This window comes from Tetrao urogallus, assembly GCF_951394365.1.
Source record: "Tetrao urogallus genome assembly, chromosome: 1".
Taxonomy (NCBI): Eukaryota; Metazoa; Chordata; class Aves; order Galliformes; family Phasianidae; genus Tetrao; species Tetrao urogallus.
The window spans coordinates 21,286,847-21,301,736 of record NC_136813.1 but is presented as its reverse complement, the minus strand read 5'-3'; the positions used below and the strand labels follow the sequence as shown (position 1 = coordinate 21,301,736).

The 14,890-nt window shown below is 35.2% G+C and overlaps 1 protein-coding gene across 1 annotated transcript in view; it reads right to left on the bottom strand.

Annotated features, from left to right (window-relative positions):
- Positions 1 to 338: 338 nt before the first annotated feature.
- The window catches only part of B3GLCT (beta 3-glucosyltransferase), a gene marked incomplete at both ends in the record, with an annotated part of 44,992 nt that continues 30,440 nt past the window's right edge, over positions 339 to 14,890 (bottom strand). The window contains 7 exons of the mRNA XM_079540689.1: positions 339 to 506; positions 3,208 to 3,352; positions 5,064 to 5,183; positions 6,125 to 6,224; positions 7,842 to 7,955; positions 12,426 to 12,495; positions 13,432 to 13,563. Of these exons, the coding sequence (XP_079396815.1) occupies positions 339 to 506; positions 3,208 to 3,352; positions 5,064 to 5,183; positions 6,125 to 6,224; positions 7,842 to 7,955; positions 12,426 to 12,495; positions 13,432 to 13,563 (849 nt within the window). The remainder of the gene's footprint in view (positions 507 to 3,207; positions 3,353 to 5,063; positions 5,184 to 6,124; positions 6,225 to 7,841; positions 7,956 to 12,425; positions 12,496 to 13,431; positions 13,564 to 14,890) is intronic.

Here is a 14,890-nt window from a genome sequence, read left to right as displayed (position 1 = left end):
AAGAACTGCAGCTTTTGCAAGAGCAAATGAAGGAAATGCAAATGGATGCTGTATCATTCACAGACCAAAACAGAATGCAGACAAAGTTGTAGTGTGTGTTTGAATATGTGGCAAGTTCACGGATGTATAAAGCTCTAAGATATTTAAAAAGAAACCAAGCATAACAAAACAATCCAAAAGTTGATTACAAGCCTTCATCCACTGCTCTGAAGTAACAGGAACAAAACATTCTCTGCTATGTCACAAAAAGATCATCAGTATAAGAACGACACAAAAATCACAGTAGTGACTGCCTCTCACCTGCAGTACATTAATTGATACTTTATTTCTTCTCCTTCTTATAAGTCCTCTCTGTTAAATTCAACTTTCTTTCCATTAAGTGCTTCTTCTGTGTTTGGTGCCAGCCATGTGAAATACACCTTCACTGGATCAATATTCCAGTGTTTGTGAAATGACACTGGAATCTGGTGAGAAAGGTAGTCTTTGGGGTAGTCCATTGGCCGTGCCTAAGAAGGAAGAACAAACCAAAGCCATCTGTACTCAACAAGGAATCATAGAATCTCAAGGTTGGAAAGGACCTACAAGATCATCTAGTCCAACATCCTCCCAGTACTCTTGCTACCACAAGCTTCTAAGGAAGAAGTATATAATCAGAGAGTACCGCCATTCAGTGGCCTCTGTATCACAACAAATATAAAAACATACAGAGTAACAACAGAGGTTATTTCATATCATTCTGTAAAATTATAGGCGTTAGTTTAGATCTCATGCACTGCAGTCGTCATGCTATGAAGTACACTGGTATTAACCGTGTCCTATTTCTCAGGGTGAAATGGCCACCACCATGAATGCAAGTAGTGAGCAGCACTGTTTGTGTCACACCTGTTTAAATGCATTGTGTCCAATAATAAGAAAATCATTGTATGCAGTATTGTCTTTCTTCTCCTTCTCCTGAGAGATGCTAACCCTGGCACTGTGACCGTAGGATCCCAAATACAGCTGCGGGAATGTATGCAGTTTTATGACAGGGAAAGACTACAAAAGGCAAGAAATATTATGGTGCCAGAAAACTGCATTATTCTTTATTGGGTTGTATCAGAAGAGACAGAATTAGAACAAACTCTCATGATGCAGCTCAATTTTAATGTGCCAAGCATGTTTCATCTCATCTGACAATTTAATGGCATGTAAGTGCATCTCTATATAAAAAAGCCCGCTCTGCAGTGATCTGTGGTAAAATAACTATTTTTTTTTTTTTTTAGAGAAATGCAGTAAAGACATTCAGAACTTTATTCAGGAAGCACTTCGTGTTAGTAAATATTTTTTAATATGTGGGAAGACGTATTCATTTTTTCTTTAGGTACAAGACAAAAGAAGAAAATTGGGTGATTAGGACACTGAATCAATGATTTGATGCCTAAGCTCATAACTGACTGAATACTGTACATTTCAGCCTCTTGATGGCTGAAGTAATGAATTCTATGGGCAGCATTCTTCCAGCCCTTTCCTATATGCTCCAGGCACAAAATCAGTAAAGAAAATGCTAACATTAAGAAATCTGAGTATGTGTTTTTGACACACAGACTGTTTATTAAAAAAAGAAATCCAGTTGTACGACCAAGAAGGACCCCCAAAATAATTTTCTAGTTGTCACAAAAATCCAGTTCTGGCTTCTTTGCTTTAACAGTATTTGTCACAGAACAGTGGGAATCACAGCACACTCAAAACTGGAGTTCTTTTCTCAGACTTCATCTTTGTTAAAGGCACACTAAATTAGGATTTGTTGTAAGAGATGGTAAAAATCAATTACAATTCAAGTGTAATTCTCAGCAAACCACTAGGGTTTCACTTTCTAAGTGAATCAGTAATCAAGTGCACATTATTAAGGATTACAAATAACTGCTTTGTTTTGTTCTTTAAGTGCCACTCCTACACATCTGTGAGATGAGCTCTAGTTTTTCAATCTCTCATTTGAAAAAATAAAATAAAACCCCTGTACAAGAAACCCCCAAACTTCCACAAGCAAATTATTTTATAATTTTGCTGATTAAGATGCATTACTTGCTTTCTTTCATATTTATGCTGAAAGAAGTGATGATAAAATAAAGCAGGAAAAGAAATCAGTATGTTTCTTTTTATATGGTCAGGGAATTACAATTCTGAATGGAGCATCCTGGTCTTCCCATTCCTCTAAATAGTAAATGTAATCAGGAAAAAATGTCAATGTGGGGAACACTGATAATTTAGTTAGCTAACTTCCTCTCTGACCCCGGCAGCTGCTTTGAATTACTCGGTACTCTACTAATTTTCAAGCAGCCTTTCAACTTAATCCTAGCTTATATTCAACTACACCAATCTTTCCAAATTTTAAGCAAGATGAACATCTGAAAAACATCCAGCACTACACTGACTTAAATGCTGATTTTTTAAAAGAAGGGTTTACACAGTTTGGAAAAATCACAAGTGCTTCTTCGCTCCCTGGAGGTGTTCAAGGCCAGGTTGGATGAGGCCCTGGGCAGCCTGGTCTAAATGTGGAGGTTGGTGGCCCTGCATGTGGCAGGGGGGTTGGAGATTCATGATCCTTGAGGTCCCTTCCAACCCGGGCCATTCTGTGATTCTGTGATTGGAGTAAGCAGAGAAAATAAATTCCCTGAAAAATTATCAAGTCTCTATTTCCTGAAGAAAAAAAATTTTCTGTGTTGTGTTTTGTTGAGTTTTCTGAGGTTTTTTTTTTTCCTAGTTAGGCTGTGCATACCGCCTTCCTGGAAGCATTCAAGGCCAGGCTGGATGGGGCTTTGAGCAACCTGGTCTAGAGGGAGGTGTCCCCTGCCTATAGCAGGGGGTTGGAACTAGATGGTCTTAAATGTCCCTTCTAACCCAAACCATTCTATGATTCTATGACATACCACAAGTATTCAAAGCACGTGGCAACTCATTCTATTTGTTTTTCAAAGGGCTCACCTCTGTTGCAGAGTAAATGAAATATCCTATGAACTGCTATAAACTTATAAACAATTACTGTACATGTAATAGTTCATGCTTTGAATTGCTGGTCAAATGTTCCAGACAGAAGTGTGTTGTTGTAGCGGCATTTTGGTTATGATTATTACACACTGGTCCACTTGGTAATATTTATGAGTCTTATTTTATGCATACAATTAAAAGAACAAAACATGTTTTAAGCACTAGTAAAAATAACTTTCTGACCTGATGGAATAGCGGGCTGTGTGTTATAGGGATTCCTAAGCCACTGAAACACATCCCCAGGACCATATCATCAGGTGCATCCATGCTGTAACACCGGCACTTACTAGCGAGCAGCCTCTGAACAGCTGTTCTACTGAAAACCATCCTGAGGAGGAGAAAAAAACAAAAAAAAGCAAACAAAAAGCATTGTGCAGTAAGTACTAAAGTAACAAAATGACTTAAAATGATTAAAAGTTGCTAACTGATGTAAAGTTGCAAGACAACACATAGCCCTCCAATGCAACTTATCTGGAATTTGAGGATTTGAGAAGTCATTACTGGTAAGTAATGCAAAAGGCATTTTCTGAAAGATAATTACTCCACATAATGAAAACTAATTATGCTGCTATTCCAACCATTACTTAGCTAGCCTTCATTTTTTACCACTGACAATTACTCCTACATTTCATCAGGATTTTAAAGGGATATTCTCTTCTATCTTATTCTAATATATTTTCTAGTTAGTTCTCATATAAACAAAAAAAGAAGAACTCTAATCCTCAACTGTCATTCCCTGAATCCTTTGCTATACTGAGTTCTCTCCATAAAGAAAAAATGTTCCTTGAAGCTATAGGAAAGGCTTCTTGTTTCTTTCTTGCTCATCTAACAAGAGCCTGGAGCCTGTAGGTTATTATCACTAAAATAAGCCTCCAATAGACCAGAAGCATGATGCTGTCTTAAATTCAGCAGCAGAGGGAATACTTCTGTAGAGTATTCCACGACTGTTTTTTCTGAGGTTACATCATTCAGTTAGTCCAGTACAGGGTGCTCTAACTATTACAAATCACACTCCAGAAATTCAAGCTTCAAATCTGCTACACAGCTTCATGAGTTCATTCACTTTATGACCAACAAGATGCAAGGTATATTTCTTAGCTCAAGAATATACACTATTTAAACAAGATTTTATGGAACTAAGCAAAACAATTAGGGAGCTTAATTAATTTTTTATTTTATTCAGTCGTTCCTTATTTAGCCATTAATGTTCACATGAAATGACGCTAAGGGCAAGCAAAAGACACGACTTGCTTTAGACACACAAGATGCTTCTTACGATGGTTCTCAGTGTAATACAAGCCAAACTGAAATACCACATAAATGTTAATTTAAACCAATTTCTACACACAATCACAGTGGTCCATATTTCTCAGCATGAGCTTAACCCACAATGCACTTTCTGGAAGACTTTTTATCAGGAAAGAATATAAGATTCCTTCCTCATCTATCTCTCCATAAATGATTGCATGAATTTCAAAAATCACCAGCGGTTTTACTTTTTACCCATGCTTGGATAAAGACAAAGAACAAGAAAAGAGCAGTTTCACCGGAGCAATCTGTATCATTCAATGTGCTTCTTTAGGTTCTCCTTAAACTCCACCACAGTTCAGATCAGAAACAAACTCTTTTAGGGAAACATCCCAGCTGTCTCTGCTGACAATACTTTGAATCACACAGATGTTCTGTGTGTGCGCAGAATGAATTCTGTCAGATGAATCAATGCAGCATGATGTGCATCAAAACAACATGTGGTGCTGATAATTGGTAACGGGCACACAAGTTCACAGGAGCAATCAAACCAAAACAAACCCCCTTAAACATGCGTGGTCCTCAGCACCAACCACTTTGCTCTAGAAATCTGTTCCTGCTGAGCTGCACAACTTATTGTAACAAACATTTGGGTTTTTGAGCATCACTGCTTTTTAATTGTACTAGGAAACTTTACTGATTCTGCTGCAACTGATTTGTACTGTAATTCAAAACATTCGCATTCAAACCAGGAACTAATGTAGATCTCAGCAGGAGCTGAAACAAATTACCCTCCTCCTCCAGTGATATAACTATATCCTCCTGTTCCCAAGCCGTAACCATAACGCTCTCCAAGAAATACTGGTTCATTTGGGTCATAGCAGCTGAGCAGTTTTCGGAGCCTGGAGATACTGAAAGAGGAAAATCCATCAAAGAGAAAAAAATTAAATCGTAAAGACATTTATTTCAAAAATGACACTGCTAGCCTAAGTGGTATTCTAGCAAACAGCAAAAACATGATCGGAGAAAATCCAAACATTCTACAGAAAGCAGAGATATAAACTTTTAAACAGAAATGTACAATGGACTATTTACTATGAGATATGACTGCTGCGTTTGCTCAAATCAATCAATGAATCAATTAGTTAAAATATGTTTTTCTCAATTCAGTCCCATGAAGAAAACGTGTAACTTTTTTTTCCCTCAAATCATAAGAACTTTGCAAATAATCATTTTAGCCCATGCATCAGGAGACAATAAAACAAGTTTTAATTATTACAAACACTGCTTTCTGTACAGTTACAGCCTCTTCCAAATTCTCCTTCTTTTGCAATTTAATGTGAAGTATTCCTTGAACCACCGATCCTGATTGCTGATCAACATGCCTTGTTTTTCTTATACTGCAGTGTCAGTTTTCAGGTAAATGGGATCTCATTTCCTAACAAAGTCAAGTCCCTGAATACAGTCCTGGGTGGCTCTGACAAATGACCATGTAAACCTTCTGACTTATGCAAGGAACACAAGCTGAAAAAGTGGATTGCAAATTACTAAAACCAATCAACTCATACATGCCTACGCTGAAGAATCACAGCAGGTGACCTTATCATATTGAGACTACAGGATTAGATAGTAACACTACGCATAGCTTTTATTAAATCACAAGTTCACGCTTTTTTAAATATCGATCCAGGAATGCTGAGCAAAAAGTGACAATTTTATTCCTGGAAACTATATAAAGCTAAATATAACAAATGAAAAAGCTGTATATCTTAAATACAGGAAAAGAGACAAATATTGCTAAAATTCCTATCAACATCAACAGCAGTAATCCCTGAAATACTGTAACTTGTACCTTATCAGTGTGTCATCATCCACTATGACTAACCATGGAGTTCTGGGAGAGCTATGATTCAAATACCTTTCCAAAATGGCAAAAGTTTTCCCACAGTGACCTAGAGGGAGAGGAATAACAGAACATATACATTTAAATATCATGACATTTCGTAAAAGTCAATCATTACTGAATTAAAAGAGTGCTCACTGGACTAAAACATTTTGGAAATGACTAGAAAAATATCTGAGATACAAGCTTAAATTATCTGCTTCATTACACTGAATGGTGTTTGCATAAATGGTCATTGCTTTCTATGCAAGAACAAAATTTTGAAGCACGCTTTAATATGAACAGTCTTTGAATAATGAAAACCTGGAAAACAAGCTACATTCTAGTTACCCTACTAAACTGTTGGACAACTCAGGGCAAACTGCTACTCTTAATTTCTGACACTAAAAAAAATGAAGAGATGATGATAGATATTCCTTCTGCAAAGTACTCTGAGATATTTCCTGAATACTTCATAATGCATCAGGTCTATTGCTTGCATTCATGCCTGCACTGATCTACTGTGCTGCAGCTCAGGTTCTGATAACTTCCTCTGAATAGAGATCTTAACACTCAATGTAAGATTACAGTGAAACTGAAAGGTAAAACCCTTTAGTAGGTTTTAAAAGGTGAAAAGTCTTTATAATGAGCAGCACAAAAAAACCAACTTCAGACTTACATGGAATCTTTTTTACATCTCAGAAAAATCCAACTGAAAACAGTCTTTAAGCATCTAGATTACAGATCAGTATTGTGTATTGCTATCAATACTAGGGTTACTAAACAAGCATTAAAAAGAAGGATGAAATATTATAATTGAAGCTACTTTCAGTTAAAATATTTCGGAAAAAAAAAAACAATACTAACTTGCTGCTTAAGAGATAAGGAAATCCTGGCTTTGCTAATTTTGTGAAAATACAAACTTAATGCAGACTGATACACAAGTATTTACAAAATTAAATCCAAGATTTCTGTATAACATTCCACAAAAGATGCAAAAACAATACTGGAGCAAATTCAGAACAGTTTACTTTGTTCAGAAGGCCAGTAGACCAAAGGTCCTAGAGTTACACGACAATGCTTAAAGGTCATACAATATGCCTAAAAGCAATGGTAGAAGAAACCCAAAAACCTGAAGCCATCATATCACAGCCTTTTTTTTCTCTATTCGAACACAAAGCAAATGAGCACTCTAAACTCACATTTGTCATAAAGAAAGAAAAAAACTTCCAAAGTTAACATTTAGTTTTTGTGCCTAAATACAGGCATATTAGACACAAGCATACAATGTTTGAATACCATATAGAAAGTAGTTCACATTCAGTAACCATTTGGTCTGAGGCCTTCTGTCACAAATCCATGACGCACTACAGCAATTAATCTTAGGCCCAGCATCATAACACCAATTCCTGTCTCTTTCAGTAAATCTGCATGCCTTTTTATTATATTTACAAGTATTCAGTTTTCTACTCAAAAAATACAATAATCACAGGTGACCTGTACTCTCCAGCCTTTTCCTGTGTGAAAGTAGTATTCTTTTAGTTTTAGAAGCAGGAACGTGTTACTGAAATAAATATACATGAAATACATGCATTGTCCTGAAAACATACAACCTTTACACAGTTACTTGGGACAAACTGCCAACAAGTCAGACAAACTGCCAACAAGGGGTAAGTCAACAACTTACCTCTTTCAGTATTCGGTACACCTAAATCTACAGTAGGAATGGAGATGTCTCTGTAATCACTGTAGTATTCAATAAGTGCAGCTTCTCTTTCCCAAGTCTGCTTTACAACTGGTACTGCAAAACAGTTGTTGACATTGAAATATAAGTAACTGCTAAACTGAAATGTTTATGTCCCTGTTAACCGACACATTCAATCACACTGTCATGAAAATAATGTTTCAAGTACAGCATGATGGCTGTAAACATTCACTCTTTTTTCTTTCCTACAGTATTTAAGGAAACCGATTTACATTTTCATGAAAGCCAGCCAGGACAATTTTATCTATGCTATAACAAAATTTCTGTAAAATATGTCTGTAGTTTCATTCACATGACACTGAGGACTGTGATGTTTACATTTGTATTCGAAAGTATGGAATTCATTATTCTTACCCTTGCTATGTTGGACTTGTATCACACATCTATTAGAGATCAATCACTCTTCCACTATTGAAAATGTTACATTTTAGAAACAACACATCCAACTGCACAGCATACAAAATATTCTGAATCATAAACAGACCAAATGCATCTTCTGAAATGCCTCACTCGTGCCATATACACAGTGTTTGTCAGCAATGCAACGTTAATGCTCAAAAGCACCTGTCTCCAGAGTCACATTCACAGAAGAACATTCCTGATATCACACAATCAGCTTGTAGCCCTTGGAGATTCTATTCAAAGGAGGACTGTTTAACACTTATCTATAAGAGCAATCCTTTTCTTATTAGTTTGCCATTTGACATGAATATCATAAATACTTCAAGTAGATATACAGAATTCTAGTGATTACTCTACAAATGTTTCAACAGTGTCAGCCCCAAACAGTCAGACAGTTGGACAAGATGAAATTTCTAAGTTCCTTCTAACTAGAACTACTGTATTTTCTGAAGTTAATAAATTATGAGTAACATTAAAAGAAAAAGAAAACCCACCAGTAAGCAGAATGGTAGGCACACCTGCAGGATGTTTGGAAGAAAATGATCAGATTAATATCAATGATCTTTCTTTCGCTTTAAAAATGAAGTGGGCAGGCCTAAGGTGAGCAGCCACTCTAAAACAACATGCATTTTGTTCTCCTTGTTCATTTTGCCCCGTGCATTTTGACACCACCCACCAAATCTCATTAGCAGCAGCTCGTTATCTGTATCTATATCTATGGTTATCTATGGTTGCTAAAGATCCAAATCCTACACGTTTTTCAGAGGTAAAATTTAAGTTATTCCTCACACTCAAAAAATTATATTCCTACTAGGAGGAAATATTTACATGAATTCCTTTTGCTGCTATTTAACTTTGATGTCCATGAATAACTGATTTTAGCCCCCTGCTGGAACTGCTCTTCACCTAAATGCCTGCTGCCCACCTAGTTGCTTGCTTCCCTCTAATCCCATCACATAAGGTTTAACTGTAGGATTCCTGATTGATCAACTCTCAGTTGGGTGATGTTAAAATGAATTAAAGGGTGCCTGTTAGGATAGAGTAGGAAGAACACAACTCACTAATAGAAAAAGTTGTAAATTTGGAAGAAAAATGCAATTCTACTTCTGTAACAATGTGTAGATAGAACTGCTTTTAAAGGTTTTACATAAAATTGCAAGCAATTTTTGAATTAAAAATCCATAGGGAATTATGTACAAAAAAATACGTTCATGCAATGTTACAGGGGAGTTCTGAAGTGCAAATTCAGGAATTTCACAATACTCTTCTCCTGCGTACTAAAAATTGCATCAGATCATGTAAATACTGCATAATCATGCATTAATTGGCAGAAAATACCATGTAATCTTTTTTTTTTTTTTTTCCAATTAGAATAAAAAAACAATTTGGCAAGAAATGATTTTCGAATTTTGTGAAAAAGTTCCATTTCAAAAAAATTGTTTCTTGCAAGAACAAAAGCAGAAAGTTTCCAGAAACCAAGCCACCATATTAGAAGTATCACAGAAATACATCATGCTTCCAATCTTCACCTGGTAGCAGAAACACACCTGTAAGGGCATTTTTACTCTTCCCCAGCCAAGGAACTAAACCTCAGTACAAATACAAAGGACTATTTACTACTGGAGTTTGAGCCTCTCAGCTTCCTTGGTGGAATCCCCCCTTCTTTGCATAAATGAAAAAAGAGTTCAGTGTAGCAGAGACCTGAGTCTCACCACAGTTAAATGGCCTAATAAGGGAGCTAAAAGCTCAAGCACTGTTCTCTTTTCCTTCCTAGTTTTAATGGAAATGTCACCATCCAGACTAATGCCTAAACTGAATCCCTCAATCATTTCCAATTTCTAACAGCTCGTTTTCTAAACAAAGAACAGAAATCTGAAAATTTTTGACCAACTACTGATACAAATAGTTATTATCTAGTAATACTAATGATCACATGGCAGGCATAACTCCACACTACAGAGAGATTAACAGGTCAGTTCCAAGCTCTTTATCTGAGTGTGCCACTTTTAGAACACTGTTCCTGCCCTGAAATCTTCCTATATTCCCATTTATAGTATGCGTTGGAAGAGCTCTATCTGAAATCAATTCTTGAACTGCTTTTGCACATCAAATACTAAACCTTCCTGCTGCACTAATGTAGATTTTGGCATACAATAAAAAATGACTTACCAGGTAAAAGGAGCTCTCTGAAGCTGGCATCCACTAATCTTTGAAAATCTTGAGTAAGATTATCCTCTATTTCATAACACTGGAAACTGTGAGGAAAGTTCAAGAATTTTCCTCAGTCTTTAACTGCTGCTGCTTGGAAGATTATTATGCTATCTTTTTGAAGCTTTATTTTTCTTTTTGACTTTCTAGTTTTGCTTTGTTTCATTTCAATATTAATACAAGAAATTAAACATGGATCCAGAAAGGAGAAGTCTTCAGTGAACTCCAATTACAGGACAGTCAATTTTGTTCTGTCAAAAGCTACTTGCTGAAGATCTCCAAAAGACTAGTATAAAATAGTGGAATAAGGGCCTTCACCAAGTGCAGTAACAACACCAAGAAAAGAACTACATAAATCTTATCCTGAAGGAAAAAACAACACTTGGAAAATCATCTAAATCGTAAAATGGCAGAATCTACCATTTCGGATACATTAGCAAACAGGGATTTAGTTACAAAAGGAGCTTTAATCTTTTTCCTATCCTCTGACATAAGATGTGGCAATCTCCCCTTCCCACCCTCCCCCCCCAAAGTAGTACCAGTATTAGCCTTTTTTTTTCTTTCTTTTTTTTTTTTTTTTTAATAATAATAGTCACTTTAAATTAAACTTATGAACTAAGTATGCCAATGCTATTACATGCCTGCAGTATTCAAGGACACACATAATTCAAATATATCAATGGAAATAAATCTATTTCGACTTTCTTTATTAACAAAATGTCTAGAAGTTAACTGGAATGGACTGGTAGGTGGCACCAAGCAGGCAGAATGCTTATTGTTAAACTGGAAAGGAAAATCCCAAGTCCACAAACTGTTATATACACTGATATATAACATATATATATAACATATATATAACATATACATATACACACACACACACATATATATACACATATATATATATAACATATATATAAATTCTATATATATATTTATATATTATAATATTTTATATATAATATGTATATAGTATATTATAATATTATATAATATATTATATATATATAAATACATATTATAATATTATATATATTATATATATATAACATATATATAATAAAGCTAAGCTTTATTATATATTATGTGAAGCTGGGTATCTCCACGTGTTTATTTTCCTTGTCTCTCAGAAAGAAGGTAAAACCCATTGAACTGATTTGGTGGAGCTTTGCTAGTTGGTTGGTTGTTTGATTACTGTTTTTGCCATGGATGTCATGGTCATATTACCATGTTAACTATGTTGTAGCACATCCATTTCCAAATTAAACACTACAGCATTGTACACTTGACAGATTACTGATCCAGACTTTGACAAAATACTATGTTGACCAGATTTTTACAAGAAAGAAAATATCCTATGTCAAGCACTATAAAAACCCTGTTCTCATCACTGCTTAAAGTGATTAACGCAATATAAGAGCACAAACTATCTTTTGTTGGGGTGAAGGGCAATACACAAGGTAGTACCAGAGGACAGAGCTTTCAGCTTGCTCTAATTTCTGAAGCAGTCACATGGGCCATTGCTAATACAAGGAACAGAACTAAACTGACTATCCAGGGGAGCACACTGAAGGGTGTTAAAAGTAGCAATATTAATATCACTAATATCACTACAGCTCCAATTTCCACCATATAAACTAAGTTTATGCAAATTTTCAGTGCAGATACTCCATTTTAATATTGTTAACCAATCGCTAACGATGAAACACCAAATAACTTTGCCTTAAACATTCTGCAACCCACCTGAGGAACTCTGAAGTTTTCGTGCTTCCCAGTGGATTTTGCAAATATTTGGTCCAAGAGGTGCACAGACAGCACATATCAGCTTGTTTTCTAAATATTAATTTCATAAACTATACTGTACAGAACTACTAACTTGACTAACCAACAACTTACTTCTGTCTCCATGAAATTTCCGACATGTTTTTACAGCAACAAAGACATCTTCCTTTTTTACTGGCTCTCCCTATTTGGATAGAACAAAAATGAAATTGCAGGCTCTGGCTTTAACAAATTTATAGGATATGTATGTCCATATATGTAATAGAACAGAAGATATCTTTTCATTGTACAGCATATCAAGTAGAATAGGATATTAGTAATGCATTTGAAACTAAATTTTTGTCTCTTGGCAAAAGTTGGTTTTAAATTCCTAAAATAACATTAACTTTTTTCATTGATAAAATATTCTAACATGAACTAAACACTTATTGTTAGAAAAAGAAAATGAACTGTTGCATTAAGAATGATTCATCTGAAAAAAGAAGTTTCCTTAACTTCTTTGAAATTAAAATAATCACTATGAAAAACTTAACGCTTCTCTGATATTCATAAAAAGAAACTTGAAGTCTACACACTACAAATCTGAATTTCCTCATCTCTAAAATAAAATTGTTTAATCACCCTATTGGTTTCCCTTTTGGAAACCAGATAATCTAGAATTTTGCTGTCCTAGAATCATCGAACGCTTATTCGCCTCTGATGAGTTAACCCATGACATCACAAATGCATTCTCCTAGAGATGGAAGCAATAGGCTTTACATGAATGCTGTGTTACATTTTATCTTTAGCCTAAACAAGATTAAATTTCCCATCTGTGGAAAAAGAAAATCTGTACTTCAGTATCTCAGAGAAATATACAGAGAGTTATTTTAGAGATCATAAGCTGCTCAACCACTGTGGTAAAAAGACCAATTAAAGTATACATGATATTTGTTTGTCAGGAAATATCCTGTGCCCTAGTAGTCTGAAAATAACTATAAATACCTACCACAACAAACCTTTTTTTTTGTTTATTGGAAAAATATTCTTTCACGGTTTGAGATATTTTAAAACCAATGTTACTAATTTATTAAGAACTGTTCCTTTACTAAGCAAGTGATATTTAAAATGAGGTACTTACACAAAGTGGAAGAAAGTTACTGAATGTTGTTGCACACTGATCAACCCTATCTGAGTTCACATCACCTGTACAGAATTCAGGCACTGGAGTAAGATGTGGTCCATCCCCTTTCTGCCAAATATACAGGGCAATCTAACAAAATGGAAGACATTTATATCAGTAATGAAAACTGGATTAGCATTCTCAAGGCTTACAAAGAAATCATACTACAAGATAAAATCAAAAGAGTTTGATTTAGTTAGTTTCATTTATTCAAGTCTGTCAAAAGAACCAATCTTTTCCTTTTGTAAGAAAAAGCAGAATTAATATTTGCACCTTCCTTTGAATTAAACTTTACTGCTCTTTTCAAACTACTTTCATGATTTGGAATAGGTAGGTCTAGTTCCATAGGAATATGGAGCACTTCTCAACTTTTCAAAATAGATGCATTCTCTGCTGATAATTTAAAGTGCTTGAAATCAGCAATGAAACTCAGAAAATGTAAAACACATTGAAGGATAATGTAACGGGTATTCTGCACTACACTAGATTCTTGTCCATTTTAAATTCAAGAACCAAAAAATCCCTGCAAAAACGTTCAGAGAAAGGGGAAGAATCGAATCAGTGATGTACGAAGAAGGCGAAGCAACTTTGTGTTTACATTCATTTCATTAGTAATAAAATTTATAATATTTCAGTCTATACAGACTTGCTCAATATTTCTATCGCAAATCTTTCAGACTGCTTATAACTTTACCTGATTAAAAATAAAAATAAAAATAAAAGAATAGTTACAGACTGGGTGTCCCCCCAGACCACTTAAAAGATTAACTTCACATCATACACAACCGTTCAAAAATTTGTTAGAGTTTCTGAAAGAAAAAGAAGTTTCTGAAAGGCAGAAGAGAGCACCTCATTAAGTATGGCTATTCAAAGCTTTTGACCTGCAGATGTACACTCCCAACTCTGAATTCTTAGTCTCTCTCAAAAATAGGTCAAGGATGTGGAAAAATCCTCCACGTGGTATGAGAGCTGCGTGAGCTCACAATGCAGAACTCTGGGACCCCAGTTTGCTTCCTCTTAACTAATTCCAAAATTACAGCTTTTAGTTTTCAAAAGGGACCCTATGCCAACAAATCATAAATATTCAGTGAAAGACACTCCACACTACCTCATGAAACTCAATTACTGTGCAAGAATTAAAATTTGTGGAATTAACAGCATAGCAAAATGGAGCTTGACTCTAACCCCACTCTACCCTGTAATGGGTCTCCTTCAAGGCAGGGAAAATCCATCTTGGTTTCTACTTTCTGTTTCCAACGTTTTTTTTTTTACAAATATTCCCAATAATTCTTGCATGAAAAATAAGTATGTGTTTCACTGAAATATGGGACCAGACCCAGCCCACAGAAAAGGCAATGAAAATGATCTCCTTTTCTCTGTTTTATGCCTACTTGGGAAGTAAAAATCATTGGTTTTA